Source organism: Folsomia candida, unplaced genomic scaffold (assembly GCF_002217175.1).
Source record: "Folsomia candida strain VU population unplaced genomic scaffold, ASM221717v1 Fcan01_Sc004, whole genome shotgun sequence".
NCBI lineage: Eukaryota > Metazoa > Arthropoda > Collembola > Entomobryomorpha > Isotomidae > Folsomia > Folsomia candida.
Window position 1 is genome coordinate 10,065,007 of NW_019091196.1, and position 22,951 is coordinate 10,087,957.

Here is a 22,951-nt window from a genome sequence, read left to right on the forward strand (position 1 = left end):
CTTGAAGCCGTCCTTAAAGCGAACGGAGGTACAACCAAATATTAAAAATTAATTGTTATAACATTCCTTATAAATTACAGTTTTTTTTGTATGTTTTCTCTGACTGGACGTTGACTTTTGTCCATCCAATTGTTTTCATTTTGAATTAAAATACATCTCTGGCCTAAAATAAATTTTTTAGCGGAAAACTAATAATGTGCTATGAAATTACGTTAAATTTGTGAGAATTTGATATATCAATGATGAAAATTGGTTCAGTAGTTCAGTGACAATTTGAAAATGAAATTGACGCGACTATGTGGACGTAGACATCTGTCCGACACTGTACAATGGAAAATTTTTCAATGGAAAAAATTCGCAAATCTCCATTAGTTACCGAAATTTTGCCTCTGAAATTCAATATTTTAAGAATTTGTCATCAGTGTTTTGATAAAAATTAATAAAAATGTCAATCCCAAATCCGTAACTAATGGAAATTTACGAATTTTTCCCATTGAAAAATTTTCCATTGTAACCTGACATTTAAACCACCCTGTATATTTTAGACTTTTGTATTTTTTGCATGATGTCCAATTTCTGGAAATAGGAATAGTAGATGTAGAAACGCAGGGAATTATATTTCGCAATAGAAAATATCAAAAGTATACATGCAAAAGGTGCTTATGAAAAAAGATATGATTTTTGCTTATGATTTTTTTTCATAGATGACTTCGACCATGAAAGAAAATGCAATTATTTGATCTTTGTGCGTTGTATTATATTCCTAAATAAGTATACGCAGTACAGATAATACGAACAATTGTAAATTTATGAATTGATTTGTGGTAAAAACAGGATTATGTTATACATAATCCTGTACAGAGACATCCAGATTATGAAGAATACCTCAGCACGGCGCAACACATTGTGGTCAACCTTACACACAATCAATCTGAAAGATACGAAAATCATTCACCTGGAAGTCAAATATTTTGCTAGGGAATTCAAGGAAGGACTTAGGATTAGTATTATGAGTCGTCAAATTTTACGTGTTCAGTGTAATTTCTGCAAGTTTATTACTTTATTACCCTCAAGGACGTAAACACAAAATTCCAGTTTTTCCTAAACTCTCCTTCAATGGACATATTGTCGTTGTTGAAAGTGCATTATGTGCTATATCTCACTTTTTGGCCGTTTTATCCCTCTCATGATATAGCGACAAACATACGAAATAGCAAATAAAGCACTTTCTACGACAATATGGGACCCCTATGTATGCATACAGCTTACATAAAATATAGGGACTAGTAAATATGTGCCCTGTCACAACTTAATTTTTCTCCTCTGGTCTGAAATTGACATTAAAATTCTAATTAACCTGCAAATGACATGCAATATGACGTCTGGAAGTGGAAACGAGATATAAAACCTTTTATGTCAATTCATCTAGAGTCAAATTACAGTTTTGATGACACAATAACAACCACAGTAAATCAGAATGACACAATGACACCGTGATTTCAATCAAGCTACATATAATTCGGGTATGCATTTGATTGGAATGATCTCTGCGAGGTCTAAATTACGCATGGAAAGCTCTAAATTAAATTAATAATTACAGCTTTGTTTGCATATCTAGGACGAATTTTACTACCCATTTCGCACATCTTTTATAGATACCTTGGGTTTATTCAAGCTTCATCTGGAAATATACTCATAGTTGTGATTCGTGTCTTTGATAAAAATCACTTTCATTGCATGATTACGTGGTCATTGTGAATTTTAACGAGTTTGACTATCTTGCTTACAATAAGCGGACCAAATAATGTACGCAAGTATTTCATTAACTATAACAAAACAATCGATTTAATTTCTCGAGAAAGTGGTGTAATAAAATTTGATTCGAGAAAGTTTCAGAGCAATATAGTAGTATATTGTACTATAAGGATGAATTATTTGGTCGGTTGCTTCGTAAATTTTGTACCAAAATAAACCCTTCAAAGTGTAGCTAATATTCTTTGAAATTAATAAAATTTTAAATTAAAAACTTTGTAATTGTACTGAAATGCTTAGAATTACTCTGAGCAATTGAAAACTTATTAATAGCGTGTACGAGATTTTGTATTTATGCAAAGTGTTTCAATTTAAGCTTGATCTGTTACCTCACACCAAACCCACATATAAAATATATCAAATTTCTTGATAAGCAATAATTAAAAGAATAAACAATAATAAGAAAGGAGCAACTAAATTTATATCCATATATCTTAATAATTTTCAAAATAAGTTTATACGTTTATAAGTTTCAAAATTTATTTTAATGGCATCTAAAGTTGACATTTATTTTGAAAAAAATACAGCTTGTTTTTTTTCGAAATATAAACACTTAATCTAACGATTGTCTGAGCCATAAATACTGGACAAAGGCTATCGAACCACAAAAGTACGGACGTCTTATATCCTGCATTACACTGGCATTTGTTCATAAATCCATTAGCTGCCAATTAACACGACACTAACGAACAAACAAAACGGCAATAAATTATCTCTGGCAGTTACACTGGACTGAAAGTACCAGAAACAGAGAGCGTAGGAGAAAAAGTTTGTGGGAGAAAGTCCCAAGCTTAAAAAATAATTATGATGTCGTAAATTATTTCGTCGTGTGACCCAGTGTAACTTTCACTTTCTGCTCTCACTCCACTTTCCCCTATCGCCTCGTCCTCTCTCAGAGTTTCGTGCAGAAGGAAACCAAAGTTCTCGAGACAATAAGTGTGGCCTTTATTTGTGGTAAACATTACTCTTAATTAAGTATTATTTGCATTCGCATATGGAAGCTAATTGTACTTTCCCTTGTTGCAAAATTTGGGACATTTCTTAAAAAAATTCTAGAAAATCATGCGATTTTTATCCGCTAATTTGTCACTTATTTCTCAACCACATGGTCATGCTTTTATTTAGAAAGATTATTTGCAGAACGAGTTGCGACGCGAAGTAAGACGTTGACTTAAACATCATCTTGAACCACTTTGAACATTACCATATTGTCCATTTTTTTGCGTAGTACTGCTTTTACGAAGAATAGTGATATACGCAGTTTGCATTGTCAGTTGAAAGTACAAATTAATTGCTGGATTGTTTGTATGGTTTACTTATCTATTTGGTGGTTAGTGACCCAAATTTTATTATCAGTGAATTCGAGGAATGGTTGGAATTGGGAATGTACTTACTAACAAATTGTAATTAATGCTGAGAAAATTAATGGAGCGTTGGAATTGCTGTAAGGAATCCTACTTGACTTTCATTTTGGATCATAATGGTTAAATTTCTCCACGAGAAAGTCTAGACATAATTATGTTGAAATGTTTTATAATACCCCAATTATAACAATCATTTCAAATTATGTCCGTACTTAATTAAGAGCACTCTGTATCTTACATGGACGTCGTTTAAGTCATTGAATGTAAAGATGGCGACATGACGCAAAAGTAGGCGAAACAAGCAAGACTTTTACGAGACAAGAATGATGTCATAAAATTACGAGACTACTTTCTCCTCAACCACGAGCTCTGAACAAGTGAAACTCGGAATGAGGAAAAATCATAAAATTACGCATCAGATATTTTTTACAGCAACAAAAAAAATCAGGAAAGTTGCAACTTTCTCTCTCAAACAGAAAGAAAAAGAGGTTCCTTATTTTCTGCCCGGAATTGAACTATGATGAGAACAAAGAAACAATACAAAATAAAAATGGGGTAAAAATGACGTAAATGTGACATCCCGATTGCGATGATTGATGTTAATGTGACCACGCGGACATGCTTAAGATTATTGATAACTACATTATTTGCGGGAAATAGAGAGAGAAGGGGGCTTACCCGTGGGGTAGATGATGATGACGCGTGTCCTGTTGGGAACTATGCCCACCACGCCGTCCGGCCACGTGTTCATCGCTCCAACTTACACCATCCCTACCACCACGAACAACTTGGCAAATTCTATTATTTTATTAATTACTACACCAGTTAAGTCTACTTTGTGGCATTGTCAATTGTCGTATCGGAGACAATTAAATTAACACGCGAAAACTTTGTTCTTTTAATGTTTGTTGTGCTCAACAAGGTTTTAAAAATTCACAGAAGCCTTGATTTCACCACGGCTGACTGTTTAAGAGTGGAGTGCCACATGTGTGACTAGGAAAATTTCTATTTCTACCGGCAAATTATCCACGGCATTCCTGAAATAAATAAAAAATAAGATTAACTAACATCCACATCAGCGTTAACATACATTTCTGATCACAATTCGAAATTTCCGAAAGACACTCGAGTCAAGTGATCAACAAAAAACGTCGAGTGATGTAATTGAATTGAGGGTCCAGGCATCAATCTCGTTGAAAAATGAAGAAATTGATTGAAAGGGAAAGTTTCAAATAAATACATAGCAATTAACCCGGTTTTGTAGGGATGGATGAAAATAGGAAATTTATGTTCAGTCGTTTAGCTGGTTTGTTTGGGAGGAAAGGCGATAAGTATGTACCGATGCGGGTGAAAGTGTTTTATCACAAATTAAATATTGACGACTTGTGCAGAAAATCCACCGCGATGAGACGTGGGGAGAAAGTGTGGACCGAATTCGGATATTTTCTCCTCCCGTGCTTGCATTATTGACTACACGCCGCCACTCTGGTAATATTTATTTATGGCATCAGTAGAGTGAACTTTATCCGAAATAAATATGTCTGCATGTGGTTGCTTCGTCTAAAATCCTCCCAAGGAAAGATCGGTCTGAATTTAGGTATCGTCATCTTAAATAATTTTGGTCCCATTTTGGCCTATATTTAAGTTTAAAGTTGTTCTAGTAGCAATTCTATGGTGTGAATAGTTCAGTAGAGATTTACATATATTTTTATGTTCGTAAATACTTAAATAAATGTCAATATATTAACTCGAAACATGAACGTGGCCATCTTCACGGCTAGTTTTTAGATAGCAAAATGTTTAAATAAACAAAAATATGGTTCAATTCAAAATAAAAATGAAATCGTACAAAATAAAAATTTGCGAAACATGAGAACTGTTATGAATACCCCTATTGACTTTAATTTGCGTAATTCATATGCATGCAGTCGTCAAACAAAAGTTCTTCATACAACTCCTCAGTAGTTGAAAGCAACCGCAACATATTTATGAATGTATGTATCTTCCTCAAAATGTTTAAAACATGTCGAACAAGAAAACTTTTGGTTTCTGAAATGAACCTTGAGACAGGCTTTTGTCCGTTCGTGTCAAAGAACAAAAGAAGAGTAAATTTACGAATAATCTAGCATTGCATACGTCGTCCCGTGTGCTTTGAAAGCTTATAAACAATACGTACGTACATATTCATGTCAGGAATTAGTTTACATTGTCACGACAAATTTTGCTGATAAGTTCCTTGTCAGTTAGAACTTTCTACTTGGGAAATTGAGCTTGGGGGGTTGGTCTTTAATGTCGAAGACAGAACGAATAACAAAATGTCGGTATACATAAATGTAATACTAAATATGCCACAAGTATTTCGAAATTTGTAAAATATTCGATATCTTGAATATGTCAAGGGAGGCAAACACTATATCATGGACGAAACGCAATTTTTATAACGTCTGTACATTTTCCAATATTATATTTCGATGACATGTTATCAATTTCCCACTGTCGTGTATTTTAAACAAACAAAATAATACTTGCATATCCCTAACGTCAAACTAAATTATTGCTGGATTTACGTAATATTTGTGCAACGCATTAGGTGAGGAAGAGTTCGAACATTAAATAAATCAGTTTCGTCAATGTTTCTGCCGTGATAGGTTGCAGATTGTAATTTTGCCTGATTTATAATTACTAGTCTGCAACATCACCAATTGCTACAATTACGTATTACCTCCAATCCACCGCCCATTTATTCACCAAGCATTGAAACTCCTCCCTGCTAAAAACTTTCTCTTTGCTGAATAACCGACCAGCTCGTCAAATTGTTAAAGTTTTTTTTTACTTTCTCTGATTCGAGTGCAAATCTAAAAAAAAGTGTTTAACCATGCACCGAATTCATTGACGAATGATTACTTGCCGACTTTCTCCTTTCTTTCTCTAAAAACCTCGAGTCGAATCGTAATCTTAAAAAAGTTTGTCTGCAGATTTGCTTAAGCAATCAGTCTGGGAATACATTTTGGGTGCCAGACGAGTTGATCTAATCAAAGTATAAAAATAATTTCGTGACAAAGATATGTAATTCTGACTTTATAATTCAAGTTTGTTATCATTACAAACCATATCAAAATATCGTAAATTTTAGCTAATATGATTCGACGAAGTGCTAATTGAATTTGTTTCCTACCTTGACACTACGTGTTTCGAATACTTCAAAATATTCATACAAATTTTGTCAGATTCCGCATATTTGCATGGCATTTCTCCTTACAATGCAGGTGTCGGGAGCAGAGAAAAAATAGAACGAACAAGAGAAAGTTAATCAATGCCAAACTTTCTCCAACTTAATCCACATGCAGAATCCAGGAGGATTATTTCCTTTACTTGATGTAAATGCGCCTCCTAAAAATCAAGCCTTATCATCTCTTGCATGAATTTCATGAACTTTCTCCTCCTCATTTTCTTCTAAGTGATCCAACTTTCTCAAGTCTATTCACCAATTCACTTGCAAAAGGACAAAAGAGACAAACCTCACGCCATAATTGTTATTACATTATTCATACAAAAGTAATCCAAACTTTTAGTGGTTAGCATATACTCAAGAATCTAAAGACCAAAAAAATATAACTGTATACTTATAAAAAATTAGTTACTTCTAAACAGAAACACGACCGACCCCCTTAAAACCTAGATACGTTGGAATCTAATAATGCATTACTAATTCACAATTCCTAAATTTGCATTAACGCCGTACAAGTATACAATTTTTAAAATGCGCAAGATCTTCGCAAGAAATGAAACAAAATACTATGGTAGTATTTTTTACCGATTACAAATAATGTATTTATACCGATTTTATACAATAACTACATACACAGATATTTATATATATTGTATATTGTATTCAATATACAGATATTTATCGGTGTTTAGCGGTACTGGTAATTCAGCATAACAGTAACACTTATTGGTCGTCGAATACATAATTAGTAAATTACAATTAAATACATACGTACATATATATTAACTAATAAATTTAGCCCATCCATGCATCTAACCCATCGGACGAAAGGCCCTTCACTCACTCGAGTCAATCAAGGATGACTTTCACCACGTCGACACATTTATTAACATTGAGTACTCATCCGACAAGTCGCATTACTTCCGCGTTAAGCAGTAGGCACTGAGATGGAGAAAGAGAGCAATCAAATCACTGAGATTGCTTTCTCTGCCCGACTAGAGAAGAGATAATCACGTTTAGGAACCTCATCAAAGACAACAAGAGGCTGCTAATTAGCGTCAGTCGATCACAAATTCAATTAATACGAAGTTTTCAAAAGACACAGCATCCAATGCCGGGTTTGGAGGAGATATTTGTATCCAAACTGGAGTAAACGTGCCACTAAAGTTGACAAATTTCACACTTTCTAAATTTTCTGAAACTGACTGAATACAGCTACGATCTACATAAATACATTGATTTGATGTAAGAATGAGAGTTGTATTTTTACAATCTTGACGATGAACACATTCAACCCATATATGTAAGTACATAAGCATATTTATAGTCAAATTCTATGATGCAACCTTATAACATCCAAGATTAAATAGATTCCTCCATATAAGTGAGGATATCTTGATAGCCAGCTAATTGCCACGAGTCATACTAATGACCCTTTTATTATCTACTGTATTAAATGTTCCTGGCATTTAGGACACTCATATTGTTCACCCAACGTAATTGTCACCATCATTACTTGCAGCCAGGAAATGTAACCTACTGAATCATGAGAGATACAAAGAAATCCAAGGGGAGAAGGCTATAACAAAATTTCCATTTCTTTCATTATACTTTCCTCTATACATGCATACATCTACAGATTATTTTTCAAACTTCTTCAGCCTACAAATTTTTATTCCGTTCGAAATCTGTTTACCAGTTCAATTCTAAATATTATTTTTCCATTTCGAATCTTTCAGAAATTGTAAAGTTATATAAAATTGCGAACCTTACGCAATTATAAAAGTTCACACTGAGGCAATTCACATCACTTACAAACACCGTTTTGTGACTTATAACTTTGTAAATTATAAATCGTTTGGCGTGACTTGCATTCGCAAATGAATATTTGATTTCAATTTTGGCAAGGTCAAAAGCTTGAAGATAAAATACAAAGTCTACAATGCAATACATTTCGAGTCAATCTGTATCGGAGGTTTTCATGTTTTTTTTTTTACTTTGCCTGGTTTTTTGCAACCTTTCTTGCATCCTGTCCAATTTATGTTACTAATGTGGGGCATAAACATATCGTAACTCTGAATGATGACCTTTGGTCAAGGCATTGGTGTTCGGAAGCTCATATTTACTTTGGCAGAGGAACCAAAGGAAGTCAGATGCCAAAATGAAATCGAAGGCCGGAGGTGAAAGTAATTGCAATTTGTGCATGGATTGGTTTCATCTGCTAAAGAATTGAAGTGAGTGCAAGTATGAATGTATTCCATCTTGTTGATGGGTTCTTTCTAATGAATTAACTGGGTGAAAGTGGAAAAATAGAAAGGCCCAAACTTTGAACTTTACTTTGCGTGAATGGAATACAAGAAAGGGGAAAAGGTGACAAAGGAAATTGCTAAAATTGAGTCAATTTCCCGCTTTGTCATGTTTTATGTATGCTTGACACTCCTTTGAGGAGTGAAATTGGATTAGGAAGCAAATATTTTGGCAAAAATCAGACTCTTCTTCAAACTTATGCAAATTGGATTAGGTTCAGTTTGCTGAAATTTTGATGAATGATAAACATTATTAACTATTGTCGCTAAGTTCTGCAATTGTGTAAAAAACATCTAAATTGATCCAATATGATATTAGGTTGACACATTGGAACGTGCATAGTGCTTAAATTTTGCTTCACATCGACCTGTATGTCGTTATTCACAACGTGATAAAAGGTTACTGAAGGATTTTCAAAAGTTTATGGGTAAGATTGCATATATATATACAATAATTTACACTAAAATTTGGACAACTGGCTTATCACTGATAAAATTAAAAATTTGCTGACGAATAAACAATTTTTTTAGATTGGTTCAAAATGATTTGTGAAAAATTTCATCCAAATCGGTTGAGAAATGGCTGAGATATCGTAAAATGCCACTTTTTTACGATATTAAATGCATACTTATTATTAGCATTTTTTTCGTTGTTAGGAATTTGACTCATTAAGGACAAAGAGAAAGCTAAGCATCGAGGAGTTGTATTCTTTTGTGAACTACTTATTGAAGAGCAATTACCAAATTTCCGGTGAATCAGAATAATCAAAGCAAAATTTCAGAGAAACCTTACAGCTTTCTATTTTTGTCTAAAAGTCGTGCAAAACTGTTCAGGGACTAAGCAATACGCTATAAGTAGAAAGTTGTGAATTGATTTTTAATTCCAAGAGAAAGTTCCTGGTTGTAAAGGTCAAAATTCAAATTATAAAGTCTAAATTTCTAATTCTGTCATGCAATTCCTAAATATTCCCTCAATTCCTCTTGTGCAAATGTCAACTCGACTGACACCCAGAATGCATCCCCAGACTAGATGCTTAATGAAATTTGCTATTGTTGGACACAAACTTTTTTAGACTAGGTTTGGAGTCTAGATTTTAAGAGCATTGTGTAAAAATGGGGAGAAAGTTATCAAGTAATCATTCCTCGGATGCATGCTAAACACTTGTTTTTACTGGATTTGCACTGGAATCAGAGAAAGTGAAAAAACTTTGACACTTTGGCTGACGAATTGGTCGGTCAATCAACCAAGTGAAAGTTTTCAGTGGGGAGGAATTTGTTTACTTAGGAAAGGGTGGGCGATGGATTGAAGGTAACAGTTATCAGAATGATATGAAAATATATTCGTGGTAAAATTCGGGTTCAAGGAAACTTTATAAGTTTATTTGTAGATGAGGATGATGAAGTAACGAAATCAAGTGACGTTATGATTTACTATCTAAGAACAAACGGATCAAAAAATGGTAGGATTCAAGCTATTTTACATCTATTGCTATCGCTTACAAATCTTCTATCGCCTCACATAAATCGGTCACCTGTCAATCAACACGACGAACAAACCCAACGATAATAATTCTTCTTGGGAAAGTACATTGGAGATTAAAGTACTCGAGAGAAAGTTTCTTTGCAAAAGTTACAGGCTTAAAAACTAATTATTTTTTCATAATTTACTTTCTACGTCGTGTGACCAAGGCCAACTTTCACTTTCTAGCAAAGTAAGCTCACTCCACTTTCACCCTTCGTCTGGTCCGTCCTCTGATTTATTTCCGGTTTAGTTTCCGTCCAGCACAAAACAAAAAATGGACAGAAAATAAGCGTGATATTTCTTTCTCATGTGGGTCATAATGATTTATTATTTTCTCTCATTACAAAAAATTATGCTTTCTCTGGTTCTGTTTCTGTAATTAAGAATGCAATCAACTATTATGGAAAAACTATTATAAGTGGTAAACAAGCAATCATCTACGTTTGACAAACTAATTAGTTTGTCACAGTAATAAATAATTGTCCTGATAGGTTGAGATGTTGCTTTTGTTTGCTTTGATTTTTATTACTCTTGCTTGCTTATACAGAAATTGTTGGTAAACAAAACAGAATTGTTTCTCGAAAATCAACATAAATCAAACAATAAATAAATCTGTTGGTTTTATTTTTATTTGATTTTTTCATTTATTTTTTTTGTCTCTAATGTGACAGTAGTTTTCATAAAAAATGGGTACCTAATGCCTTGCATCTTTTATGACGTTGGGTCATATATTTTCCTACAAAGTTATTCGTTCCCCATAAATCTTATAAGACGTTGACTCTAGGGTTTAATACCAAGTGTGGCATACAGCAAAATTGTTTTCTCCGAAAAGAGCGACCAATTTTGTTATGCGGGGTATACTTATATACCAACTTGTAATTGCCTCGAATTATGCCCGTAATTAAAACTTTGTCATGATCTTGACAACATGAAAGTCAGAAACATAACGATCGAGACATGCCACGAAAGTAGGAGAAATAACGTTGACTTTACGGGACAAGAATGGTCTAATAAAATAACGAGACCACTTTCTCCTCAACCACGAACTCTGAGTGAGCGAGTTTCAGAATAAGGAAAAATGTAAGATATACATATTAAGCTACGTATTTTTATTATAGCAAAAAAATACAGAAAACATGTGCAACTTTGTTACTTGAAGAGAAACAGAAAGTTCCGTTTAGTATTGTTCCTCGGATTGATTTATGACTAGTATATGACAATAAAAATGGGTAAATATGACGCAAATGTGGTTGTGATGTTTGACGTTAATGTGACCACGCGGAGATGTTTCAGATTATTGGTAACTGCATTATTTGGTGAAAATACGCTGGGGTGAGGGCTTACCCTTGGGGTTCACGCGTGTCCTGATGGTAGCCACGCCACATGTTCATCGCTTCAACTTATGCCGTCACGAACAATTAATTTTTGGCACAAATTTCTTTAGTCAGTAGTTTTTTTGGTGTAGTCAATTTGCAAATCGGATTGTATATTTGATATTTTTAAACTTGTAGGAGAGTTTATCTGTATAAGAAGTTTCTTGATATTCTCATCATCAATTTTTCAATCCGTCCTGAAATTAAAAGAAGTAAAATTAATGATGTTCCATAATCTCGTAATACATATTAACTCTGTTTTGCGTCTCACATTTTAATTAATCATTTCCATGCACTCATTTACCCCTAGCGTTTCGATATTAATCGGATGGGATACAAATTCGTAAATTTTTTAACCATGTGTGACTAGAATTTGTAAACAGCCCATCGTGTTATAAAAACACGATGATTTTTTCTCATAGTCGCTCCTCACAAATCTACCTGAAATAATTTTTTATATAAAATGCTATAAATTTATTTATTGTGTCGTTGCAAATAGACATGAACACGGATGGTTTTAGAAATATGTAATGTGAGCCGAATTTCGCTAGTTTCTCTTCCGTTATCGATACATTAAACACTATTGACTGTTATTGACACTACTTCCGGTGAAAGTGTCCATAATAAATAAATATGTTCTGTTGAGAGCAGAGAAAGCGAGAATCATAATTTTTTTAAGGGGACGCTTTATCATAAAACTTAGCAAATTGTTGATTGTGTGAATTTTAGAGTAGCTGGAATTCTAGATGGAAAAAAGTAATTTGTTTCAAATAACTGCACGCTCTATATGCATTTATGTAACGCATAGTACTAAAAATTGGAAAAGCCTACCCACCCGCTCATGCCACTAACTAAAGATAAGTGTGCGGTGGTGGATTAAACTGCGAAACACTGTGTAGGGCCACAAGGTTTAATTTGGTATTTCTGCCAACATGCAGCCTAAAAGAATTTAGTGTCTCATGGTGTAAGTAAGTGAAAAATTGGGGTAATCGAAATTGAGCTAAATAGACCCATGTACGTAACAAATGTGTAAACACACCACGAACTAAATAGCTCTGTCCACCAATGATAAACGCCATGATACATAATTGGTTTAGCTTCACTTACTGGATGGGCCGTTTGGGTTACGATTTAGTAGAAAAGTCTGACATGGGAAAAACGTACGATAAAAAAATACGAGAGTGGGAAGGTTTCTGGTGTGTTTTGCTTTCTATGAAAAAAATCAAGTGCAGAAAAGGGAACTACGAGGAAAGTCAATTTGGAAGATTGGCCATTTTGCGGCATGATTGACACCATTTAAGGAAAGAAATGAGCTGCGGTATGAGAGAAGCCGGATTTTGTGGAAAATATATTTCTCCGAGTATTTATTCAACAAGGGATTGAAGGGAATGCAATGCGGAATTCTTAGAAGTTTTGTCACATGTACAATTTTGTTATAACTTATTCAAGGAAGGTATTAAGTGTATTAATTCTAGCAGGTCGGTTTTGATTGGCTTTATTTACTACTTTTTTCGTATATAAGTACTTGTGTAGATAAAGCGACAAAAGTACACTGCAAAAAATATTTTCTAGCACGGGGTGGACACGTGACTTCACCCGTGGTGAAAAAACTTTCACCCAGCGGTGACAATTTAACACCATGCGGATCTGAGCATTTTATATCGAAACTTTTTGCACTGTTTCTTGCAGTAGATCGTTAAAGAAACCATGCAACTTGTTTTAAGTTCATTTAACATCGATCTTGCTATGTTTTTTCTTATATTTTAGTTACAAGTACACAGAGCAATCGTAGCCAAGGAAGGTAACCTAAACATGAAAACAACACCCCCTCTTTGGCTTTCTCCCATTATTGCATATCGTGTAGTTGCATGCACATTCATTCTCATCATATTTATTTTTCTCATCCCATATGAAACAGCGGCTCCAAACAAGAATGAAAATGAAGTAAAAGCAATTTGTCACAAATTTGCTTATTCGAAGGGAAAAAACGTAGTGCTGGTGTCGTGCGTGTGCTGGTGGTATGTCAAAGTCAAACTCGTTGTATGAATATTAGCTTATTTGCTTTTTATTGCTTTTTCGTGAAAATATCACATTTGGTTCTTTGTATATTTTTTATGTTATTGGATTTTTGGAGGCTCTCGCTCTCTTTTATCCTGGTTCTTTTTCAGGTGAATTAGTCGAGTGGGTGGTGGGTGTATTTATGGCGTCTCTACCAGTAGTGATTTAAATGCATTCACTGCATAATGGGTTGTACATGCATACATATATTTATTAAGATAGATATATACAATGAAACAGTGATTTTTTCGCGCTCTAACGATTTTCGAGTTTGATGGCTTAAAAGTTGCGTAATATTGAGTAGATCAGAAATCCGTAATAAAATTGGGGTGGTCGTCCAGCAGTTTTCGAGATCTGAGCTAAAATGTGCGAATTTTTTGCTAATTTTGAGAAATTCAAGTTTTGACCAAACCTTTGCTTTAATATGGCTCCAAATAATTTTAAAAATTATTTTGGACCAGAATTTGGCCGCTGCCTCGATTTCGGACCCCAATTTTCCTATGTATTAAAGTTTTCAAAATAATTGCATTTTCCGTATTATTAAGATAGATATATACAATGAAAGAGTGATTTTTTCGCGCTCTAACGATTTTCAAGTTAGATACCTTAAAAGTTGCGTAAAATTGAGTAGATCAAAAATCCGTAATAAAATTGGGGGGGCCCATTGGTGGATTTTGAGATCTAAGCCAAAATGTGCGAATTTTTTGCTAATTTTGGACTTTCATTCAAACTCGTCCAAATTTTTCTCAAATATCGCGGGAAATAATTTTAAAAATTATTTTACACTCGAATTTGGCCGCTGCCTCGATTTCGGACCCCAATTTTCCTATGTATTAAAGTTTGCAAAATAATTGCATTTTCCGTATTAGTATGCCACGATCGAATTATGGAATTTTGGTAAGCATTTGAAGTTAATCCATACGTCTATTGATCTAGCGGAATCGCTGGATGCAATCAGTTATTTATTCCGAACGTTTAAACCAACTGAGAATTTTGTGAATAGCTGGCTACAGCCGTAAATTTGGGACCGCAGTTGCAACACATTTTGCAACAAAATTTGAACGAAATCTAAATTAGAATATGAGTAAGGAGTTCATGTTAATGTTACGACGGATCTCTGATATGTCCTGTTCCAATTCAGAATTTTGAAATTAACACAAAGTTTTGTTAACCACACAGAATTTTGTTAATGCCGCGTTGACTTGTTTTATTCTACCATGAATGAATGAATCGATCGGTTCGAGTTTAAGTGAAAGTCAAGAACTTGGAACCTTATTTGAATCGAACAGAAGAAAGGAGGATGGGAAAGAAAGCAAATGGGCAAATTTGAGTGAATTGATTTATGTCAAGTTTAATATATTTGACTTCCTCCTGGGAAAGTGCGTGGGAGTAATTGTCATGTGGGACAAATTGGCTGAAATCACATGTGTATATGTAGTAAGATTATAACACGAGGAAAAACTAAATTAGAGCCCTTTATAATGCTGTAAACTTTAAAAATTCTAAAATTATCAAACGTTTGTCAGGTTATAATTCCTTATTGTACAATTAGAACAATTACGTCAAAATAAAATAATAGTTTGACTTAAATACTACACAAATTTTTAAAACAGGACGATATCTCTAAAAATGGGTGAAGTAGGATCTGAGCAATGAGCTGCAGATATATAAAATACGTAAAAGTATGCAAAAACTAGATAATAATTTTCTTTCTTCAGCTTTCTTTCTCTAGTTTTTCTCCATTGTTTCATTAAGCTACATTTTTCCACTGCAAGTAATGATAACGACACGATGATAATTACGCTGGGTGGACGATATGAGTATCCTAATTACCACCATTGCACCAGTACATTTAATCGCGTATATAATAAGGGAACATTAATGTGACTCGTGGAAATTAGCCGGCTATTAAGATATCCTCCCTTGCATGAAGGGAAACTTATCCTGGTCGTTTCTAGGGCTGAATATTTCCAGATCTTAGATCTTCAGTGCTGTAAAATAATTGCAAGTGCAATTCTCACGCAAATATGAAACTGCATGTAAGATTTGCTCAAACTAAATTGAAGTGAAACATATATTTACCTTCCCAAAAATTTGGTAAAAATTCGGTATAGAAATGCATGAAACGTACATTTTCTAGGACTGTACATGATATTTTACTTCAGAAGGTCTTCCAACCCAACCCAATCCCACTACGCTTGTTCTCAATTTTGCATAAAACCATACATAAATAATACAGAAAAACGCATGCCAGTTTGTGACACAAAACCACAGTGTTAAGTTTGCAATCGAATTTCTCCTTGAAAAATAATTGGTGCCAGATAGTTTTGAAGATATAATTCTTCCCGAACTAAAATTTGTACAGCATGCAATTGTCCCCAGAATTGTAGTAAGTTAGAATTTCGCAGAAACTTATTGTATGTAGCCAGATAACGAATCGTGTCAATCTCCCCTAATTATTTTTGTAGCAAGTTGTAGGTAAATTATGCAGCAACAAACAATTTACCCAAGGTTAACAAATTCGAACTGCGAAAGCCTACCATACAAAAACAAAACAACTAGTTTGTCTTTGTGCTTGCAATCCAATAATGTCCATGTCAGGGTCGCTTTCAACTTGATGTCAGTTACGTCTTGAACAACATGAGGAAATAAATTATCAATGATTCTTCAAATACTGAGGTACACTTCTAGAAAAAGGACTTCCTGCCAGTACGATCATTTTCTAAGAATTGTTTCTGCCCATGTCCAGCAAGGCATTTATGTCGTCCCCTAGTTTCCCCGAATTGCACAACTTTCTCATGCAAGAATTAAGAAATTACACTCTGTACATCGGTTGAAAATTTTGCAAATTTCGCCGTCGAAGAACCAGATACAGATAAGTGAAAATCTCAGAAAAGGACAATTCAATGTTACGAAAGGATATGATCGATTTCAAAGGTCTCAAGGGACTCCAAAATATATGAGTTATAGCTATGCTATAACTCATATTGGAATACGACCTATGCGCATAGGTCTTAGTCATGGAAAAGGGTGTGGTCAAACTTCTCCGAAACTGATCACATCATGTCCCTAATTAGCTTGTTTTTGTTTTGATTTCGTTTCTAAACGTGATTATCTCTTCTCCAGTCGGGCAGAGAAAGCAATCTCAGAGTTCTGATTGCACTCTCTCCACGTCAATGCTGACTGCTTAACGCAGAAGTAATGGACTTGTCGGGTGAGTGCTCAATGTCAAATATGTCTACGTAAAGAAAGTCAGTCTGGATTTTGGATTGACTCGGGTGAATGGAATGCTTCAATTGATAGATTTTAATTAGTTTAAAATGTAAGGTTTTCGTATGTTGTCACATATTCAAGCAGAATTTCTTGACAGCGTAAAATTTGTCGGGGGAAAATCAGATCAGCTTACAAACTTTTGTAATTTTGCGAAGATCAAGGGGTGGCCCCATTATTTGTAATTTTACAAAACTCAAAGATCTACAATGTTATTTCTGTAAACTGATTTTCAAACACCATTTTTATTTTTAGTCACATTCTTAACACCTTTGTGTTTAATTTAGTATTTAAAATATGCCAACTTTAGCTAAAATCGTCAAGCATATACAAATTTGTATTTGAAAAATATATATCACTTTTATCTTAAAATTTTGAAGTTTATTTTGATTATATCACTCTTAGGCAACTGGTATTGAATCATTACCGGACGGAGTACATATATGACTCTACCGGTATCGGTAATATCGATCTTTACTGCGTAGTAATGTGGTGGTAATGAAATGATTGCCACTCAGAATCAAACTATAACCAATCCCGTAGGGAATTATTACCAAATCAATACCAGTACGGAACATATATGACTCTACCGGATGCTTTACAGTATACATTTTGTAGCTTTATTTTGCCACCCAAACCGAACATTTCACTGTTCTCGTACACTTATGTCTTTTTATGCAATATATTTTCGTAATTTTCGTAAACTTGTAGAAAAATTTTCGTTTGAGGAGTTTACTAAATTAAAAATGACCACAAATTTCCTTCTTGTTGCAAAAAGAACTGCGTGAATTGTCTCATTGTGTATTTGGCAAGGTTGAAAAAGGATTCTTAAGACTCGATTTCAGTCTAGTAACAATTCTGCCTAGATTTTTATCTCCTCAATTCTTCCCCCATTGAATGTCTGAATTAGTCTTTACAGAGAAATATGACTTTTTATCTGGAGAAAATGAGGAGAGGAAAGTTAATGAAATTCAGACAAGAGAATAAAAGGCTTGATTTTTACAAGTCTCTTCTCATTGTCTATGCATGCACGTGAATAAAATTGGAGAAAGTTTGCTATGCAGTAACCTCAAGGTTATAATAATTCGCATAGATTTTTCTCCCTTTCTCCTCTGCAAGACAAGAATGGGCGAATTAGTCTTCATTGGAGAAAGCTACATTTATCCGGAAAAAAGTGGAGAGAGAAAGTTAATGAAATTCATACAAGAGAATAAAAGACTTGATTTTTAGGAAGCGCATTTGCACTGAATAAAAGGAAACAAGCCTCTCTGTCTCTGCCTGCATGTGGATTAAATTGGAGAAAGTTTGTCATTCAATAACTTTCTCTTGTTCTTACGACTTTCTCTCTCGCTCTGCCACCTGAATATTTTTTGGTGGGGAGAGGTTTCATGCAAATATGGGGAATAAAGTGAAGGTGCAAAGTTTTTAGGAATATTTTTTCTTAGTTTTCAGCAACCACGAGTATAACCAAAATTTAAGTCAGTGAATTTATTTCGGAAATTGAGACCATCCGGTGAGAAATTGGGTCCAGTCTAAAGTTGTACAATGCCCATGGCACGAAAATAAATATCCGAGATGTTTGGTATTCCATGGGTATTTATTAGACGTTAGCCTTATGCAAATTTAAACTCGAGGCAAATAGGTCATGAGATAAGCGTCACTCAAAACAAGTGTGGTACAAATTTTGAATTTTGCAGAAAGAGGTAAATCCGCCTAGCCCCTCTTTTGGGTGGGTCATAAAAACAATGAAGACCTCCAACGATTTTGCTAATTTTTTTATATGGTGTGATACAAGTATCGAAGTGTCATCCCCGTGAATTTCATGAAAGAGGCATGCCTTGAACTCCCGTATTAATTATTAAGTAGCTTCAGCTACTTTATGTGAAGACTTTGTCTGTCTGTCTGTCTGTCTGTCTGTCTGTCTGTCTGTCTGTCTGTCAGCAGGATATCAGGAGAACGGATCGAGATAATCGAAATCGGTTTTCGCCATCATACATAGGACCCCAGGGGGAGGATCCTATCAACTTTTTGGGGCAACCGGACCACACCCCCTTTGGCGACAGGGGGTGTGGTCGGGGCAAAATGAGATTTTTAGTGCAATTTAATCTATAGGTGAAATAGAGTAAAATTATGTGTTCCGGAGTTGTGCCACACCCCCTCGGCGCCAGGGGGTGTGGTTGGGGCAAAATGAGATTTTTAGTGCAATTTAATCTATGGGTAAAATTAGGTGAAATTGAGTGAAATTAAATGAAATTAAGTGAAATTAAGTGAAATTAAGTGCTTCCCCGATTGTGCCACACCCCCTCGGCCCCAGGGGGTGTGGTTGGGGCAAAATGAGATTTTTAGTGCAATTTATTCTATGGGTAAAATTAAGTGAAATTGAGTGAAATTAAATGAAATTAAGTGAAATTAAGTGAAATTGAGTGTTTCCCCGATTTTGCCGCACCCCTTCGGCGCCAGCGGGTGTGGTTGGGGCAAAATGAGATTTTTAGTGCAATTTAATCTATAGGTGAAATAGAGTAAAATTATGTGTTCCGGAGTTGTTCCACACCCCCTCGTCGCCAGGGGGTGTGGTCGGGGCAAAATGAGATTTTTACAAAAAATTAATCTATAGGTGAAATAGAGTGAAATTAAGTGTTCCCGAGTTGTGGTGGGACCGTTTGGGGTGAAGTACGTCTGAAGCTACTTCCGTATGCGCGTTTGCGACGGTTTATTTTAGTGGTGGGGGTTTTTTACATGCATTTAAATGGGAGAAATGCATGTACTAAAATCATGCTAGGATAAAATCGTTGAAGACCTCCAACGATTTTCTTCAAACTTTGCACACTTACTTATTATATAAGTAAGCATGTTTTAGCAAAGTTTGGTGAAAGAGGCATGCCTGGTTCGGGTGCAACATGCGTAAATGCACAAAAAATCATGAAAATCGTCGTCATTTTGATCAAAACTATTAAAGTAAGGTAACCATGTCACCATTTGATGACATGTAAAAAGACTATTCCAAGCAGGGGCTTTTTAAGCTGGCATCTCTTTATGAAAATGTCTTGTCTGTCCGTCTGTCCGTATCCACGATAATTTTAGAACGGATTCGAATTTCGACATGCGGGTTTCGCCAACGTGTTTCTAATTTTTCAAGTAAGGATGAGTTCGAAGATGAGAGTTGCAGGTCATAAGGTCATGGCGCCACGGTGGTGAGATAAATGGTCAAATATATCGATTTTTTTGTTTCGACCGTTCTAGACGTAGTTATTTTGGGGGATTTCAGAAATCGATATAGTTTTGACGTGCCATGACCGTGTGACCGTGTAAACGACGCCAGAACGGAAGTCGAAAATGTGGAATTTTTTGTCTTGATTGTTTTGTTTGACGTAGTTTTGGACGGGGATTTTCTGCATGGTTGTGATGTGCCATGACCGTGTGACCGTGTCGCTTCACCCCTTTCCGCAACGGTTTATTTACTAAAAGCCGGATTCTTAATAAATGATTTCGTGATATGCAAAGAGCATCTGGAGGATGAAATCTTTAAACTGGATGAAGTTTTTATTATTGGTGTCTCATCAACTCAGATTATGAGATGTAACTAGAAGTGCCCATGGCCAGTCTAAGTTTACTCAAACATTGTGAAAGGAATAGCCAGAGTTGAATCGGGTGCCCATTTTTCGGGTTATTCTTGGCCCGATCAGTATAAATCGGATCGGGCTTTTTTTTAGCGTCCAAAAAATAGTCACCATACGACACCTGGATTTGGTTGTGAATTCTTCATCCATAAAGACGTACCGGATTTGATAAGAATGAAGTTGTAAAATCGATTTACCAAACGTCGTTATTACATCGTGTGGATTAAATTCATCCCATGGGGACTCAGACAGGAAGCAATTGTAGGATGGTACTTTCTCTGCAAAAATGGGGCAGGAACCCTTGGTTATTGTGGACATATAGCTGCAGTAATTAATCAACCTTAATTACCATCAGACAATCATCCCAAATAACTACCATCAGACAACCACCCCCAGAAAACTGCCAACAGATATTGGGTGAAGTCTCTTTGGTTTGAACTGAACTTGCACTAGATACACTGATATGGCAGACAGAGACTTCGGTTAGGTTATTTTGGGTCGCAGAGACAGCATCGATGTTATCTGGGCCAAGGTCTCTGCACTTGGGGGGTTGCTTTGGAGATGAATTTGAAGCTACAACAGGTTGTGTCAGTTTATTCGATTTTTAAAAAAATTTTAAAAATCCGGAGTTGGAGAATTCGCAAAATTTACGCTGGATTTTTTTACGTTGTCAAGAGTTACAAATTAAAAATCGAGCGTCAATTTTGCGAATTCCCCAACTCCGGATTTTTAAATTTTTTTTTAAATCGAATAAACTGACACAACCTGTTGTAGCTTCGAATTCATCTCCAAAGCAACCCCCCAAGTGCAGAGACCTTGTATTTGGGCGCACATGCACGCCCCCGTGTGCGCACAAGTTATTAGAGCACCAGTGCTGACTTGACAAAACTCATCGACTCTGTACTGAGCGCACAGAGGGACAATGTCCCCAAGATTATTCGATGTCCCTATCACCTGTCCATGTTATACAAACCCCTCCCTCCCCTATCCTGCAATGTAAATGTCCCCACGGCTTCCGCAGCCACTGATGTAGTGCATGTTCGAACCAAAGCGACTTCACCCAATATCTAACTTCACTTTACTTAAAATTGAAGTGCAAGTCAGTCCCGGGTATGCAGGGTTGGCCACTTTAAAGTAAAGTTAAAGTGAAGTGGAAGCCACTTTCGCTTCCGTTGCGAAACATTTATCTTCATTTCTCATGCCAACAAACATTTCCCATTCCATATATAGCCTATAATATTGATTGATACAATTATAAATTGATTCGGTGGAATTATGCACAGTCCCACTCATTTTCATGAAAATCAAATAAGCTCTCGCCCGGCGGCCGGCGGTAGACGGGCTTATACGCCAGTATTAATATATTGCATCATCAATTTTTCTGCGTAACGACATGACACTGTAAAGTACTTGCATCACAACCAGCATATTTTGCTTGGAAACCCTTCAGAAATTGGTAATTATTCACCACCCAAAAAATGCCCTTAATTTCTGTGGTGAAGTAATTTGCAAGGGAGAAAAATCCACCCAAAACGATCACCATAACAGATACCGTCCTTTTTGTTACTAGTAAATAAAATTTGTGATAATTTAATGCTCTGTGACTTCAGTACTTTAGAAATTCTGATCGCTTTTTAGTGTCATAATAATTTTTTACCATTCGAAATAACTCAATTCGCTTAACACCAAGAAAGCATTCCCAGACAGGATACTTAAACCTTGAGATCTACTAACAATGCGATGACGCCAGCGGTCTCGCTCTGATTTTGACGAAACAACGATAATTATGTAGCTTTCCACAAATAATTGAACACGTGTTTCGGGATTTTTCATAATGCTCAGCTTAAACGAAATTATGACGTGATCCGTGAGCGAGAATTCCCATTTCCACCGTGACATTTTTCTCGTGAGGGAGAAAAATCCAGATTCAGGCTTAGCGATTTAATTTTAATTTTGTTTAAACTTAAAATGCGTGGGCATGAAGTGGTTTTCTACCGATTTCAAATTGCTCGCACAAATTTTGAAAAATTTTGAAAATTTTGAAAATTCAACAAAACAGAAATTTCGAAAATCAAAATTTTTGAAAACCAGATTTTTCTTAAGTTACTCAATGTAATTATGTGCAAAAATCTTTATGCATTTTTGAAACCGGATAAAGATTTGAAAATTTACCGCATTTCGATAAATCCTTAATTTGGCTTAAAATGTATTCCAAAATTCAGCCACAACCGAAATAACCCTACCCGTATTTTTACTTTTTCATGAAGACGCGTGATTTCGGTTGTAGCGGAAATTGAGTGACTTAAGAAAATTCGATTGAGTAACTTAAGAAAAATCTGGTTTTCAAAAAGTTTGATTTTTCGAAATTTCTGGTTTGTTGAATTTTCAAAATTTTCAAAA

General features: G+C 35.2%; 1 protein-coding gene across 2 annotated transcripts in view; it reads right to left on the reverse strand.

The window, feature by feature from the left end:
* Positions 1-22,951, reverse strand: part of LOC118435478 — a 32,846-nt gene that overhangs the window by 6,674 nt on the left and 3,221 nt on the right. For both annotated transcript variants that reach the window (XM_035851612.1, XM_035851613.1), the window contains exons 2-3: positions 11,578-11,803; positions 3,855-4,213 (exon numbers count right to left, since the gene is read on the reverse strand). In XM_035851612.1, coding sequence (XP_035707505.1) covers positions 3,855-3,927 — 73 coding nt within the window. In that variant the 5' untranslated portion in view covers positions 3,928-4,213; positions 11,578-11,803. The remainder of the gene's footprint in view (positions 1-3,854; positions 4,214-11,577; positions 11,804-22,951) is intronic.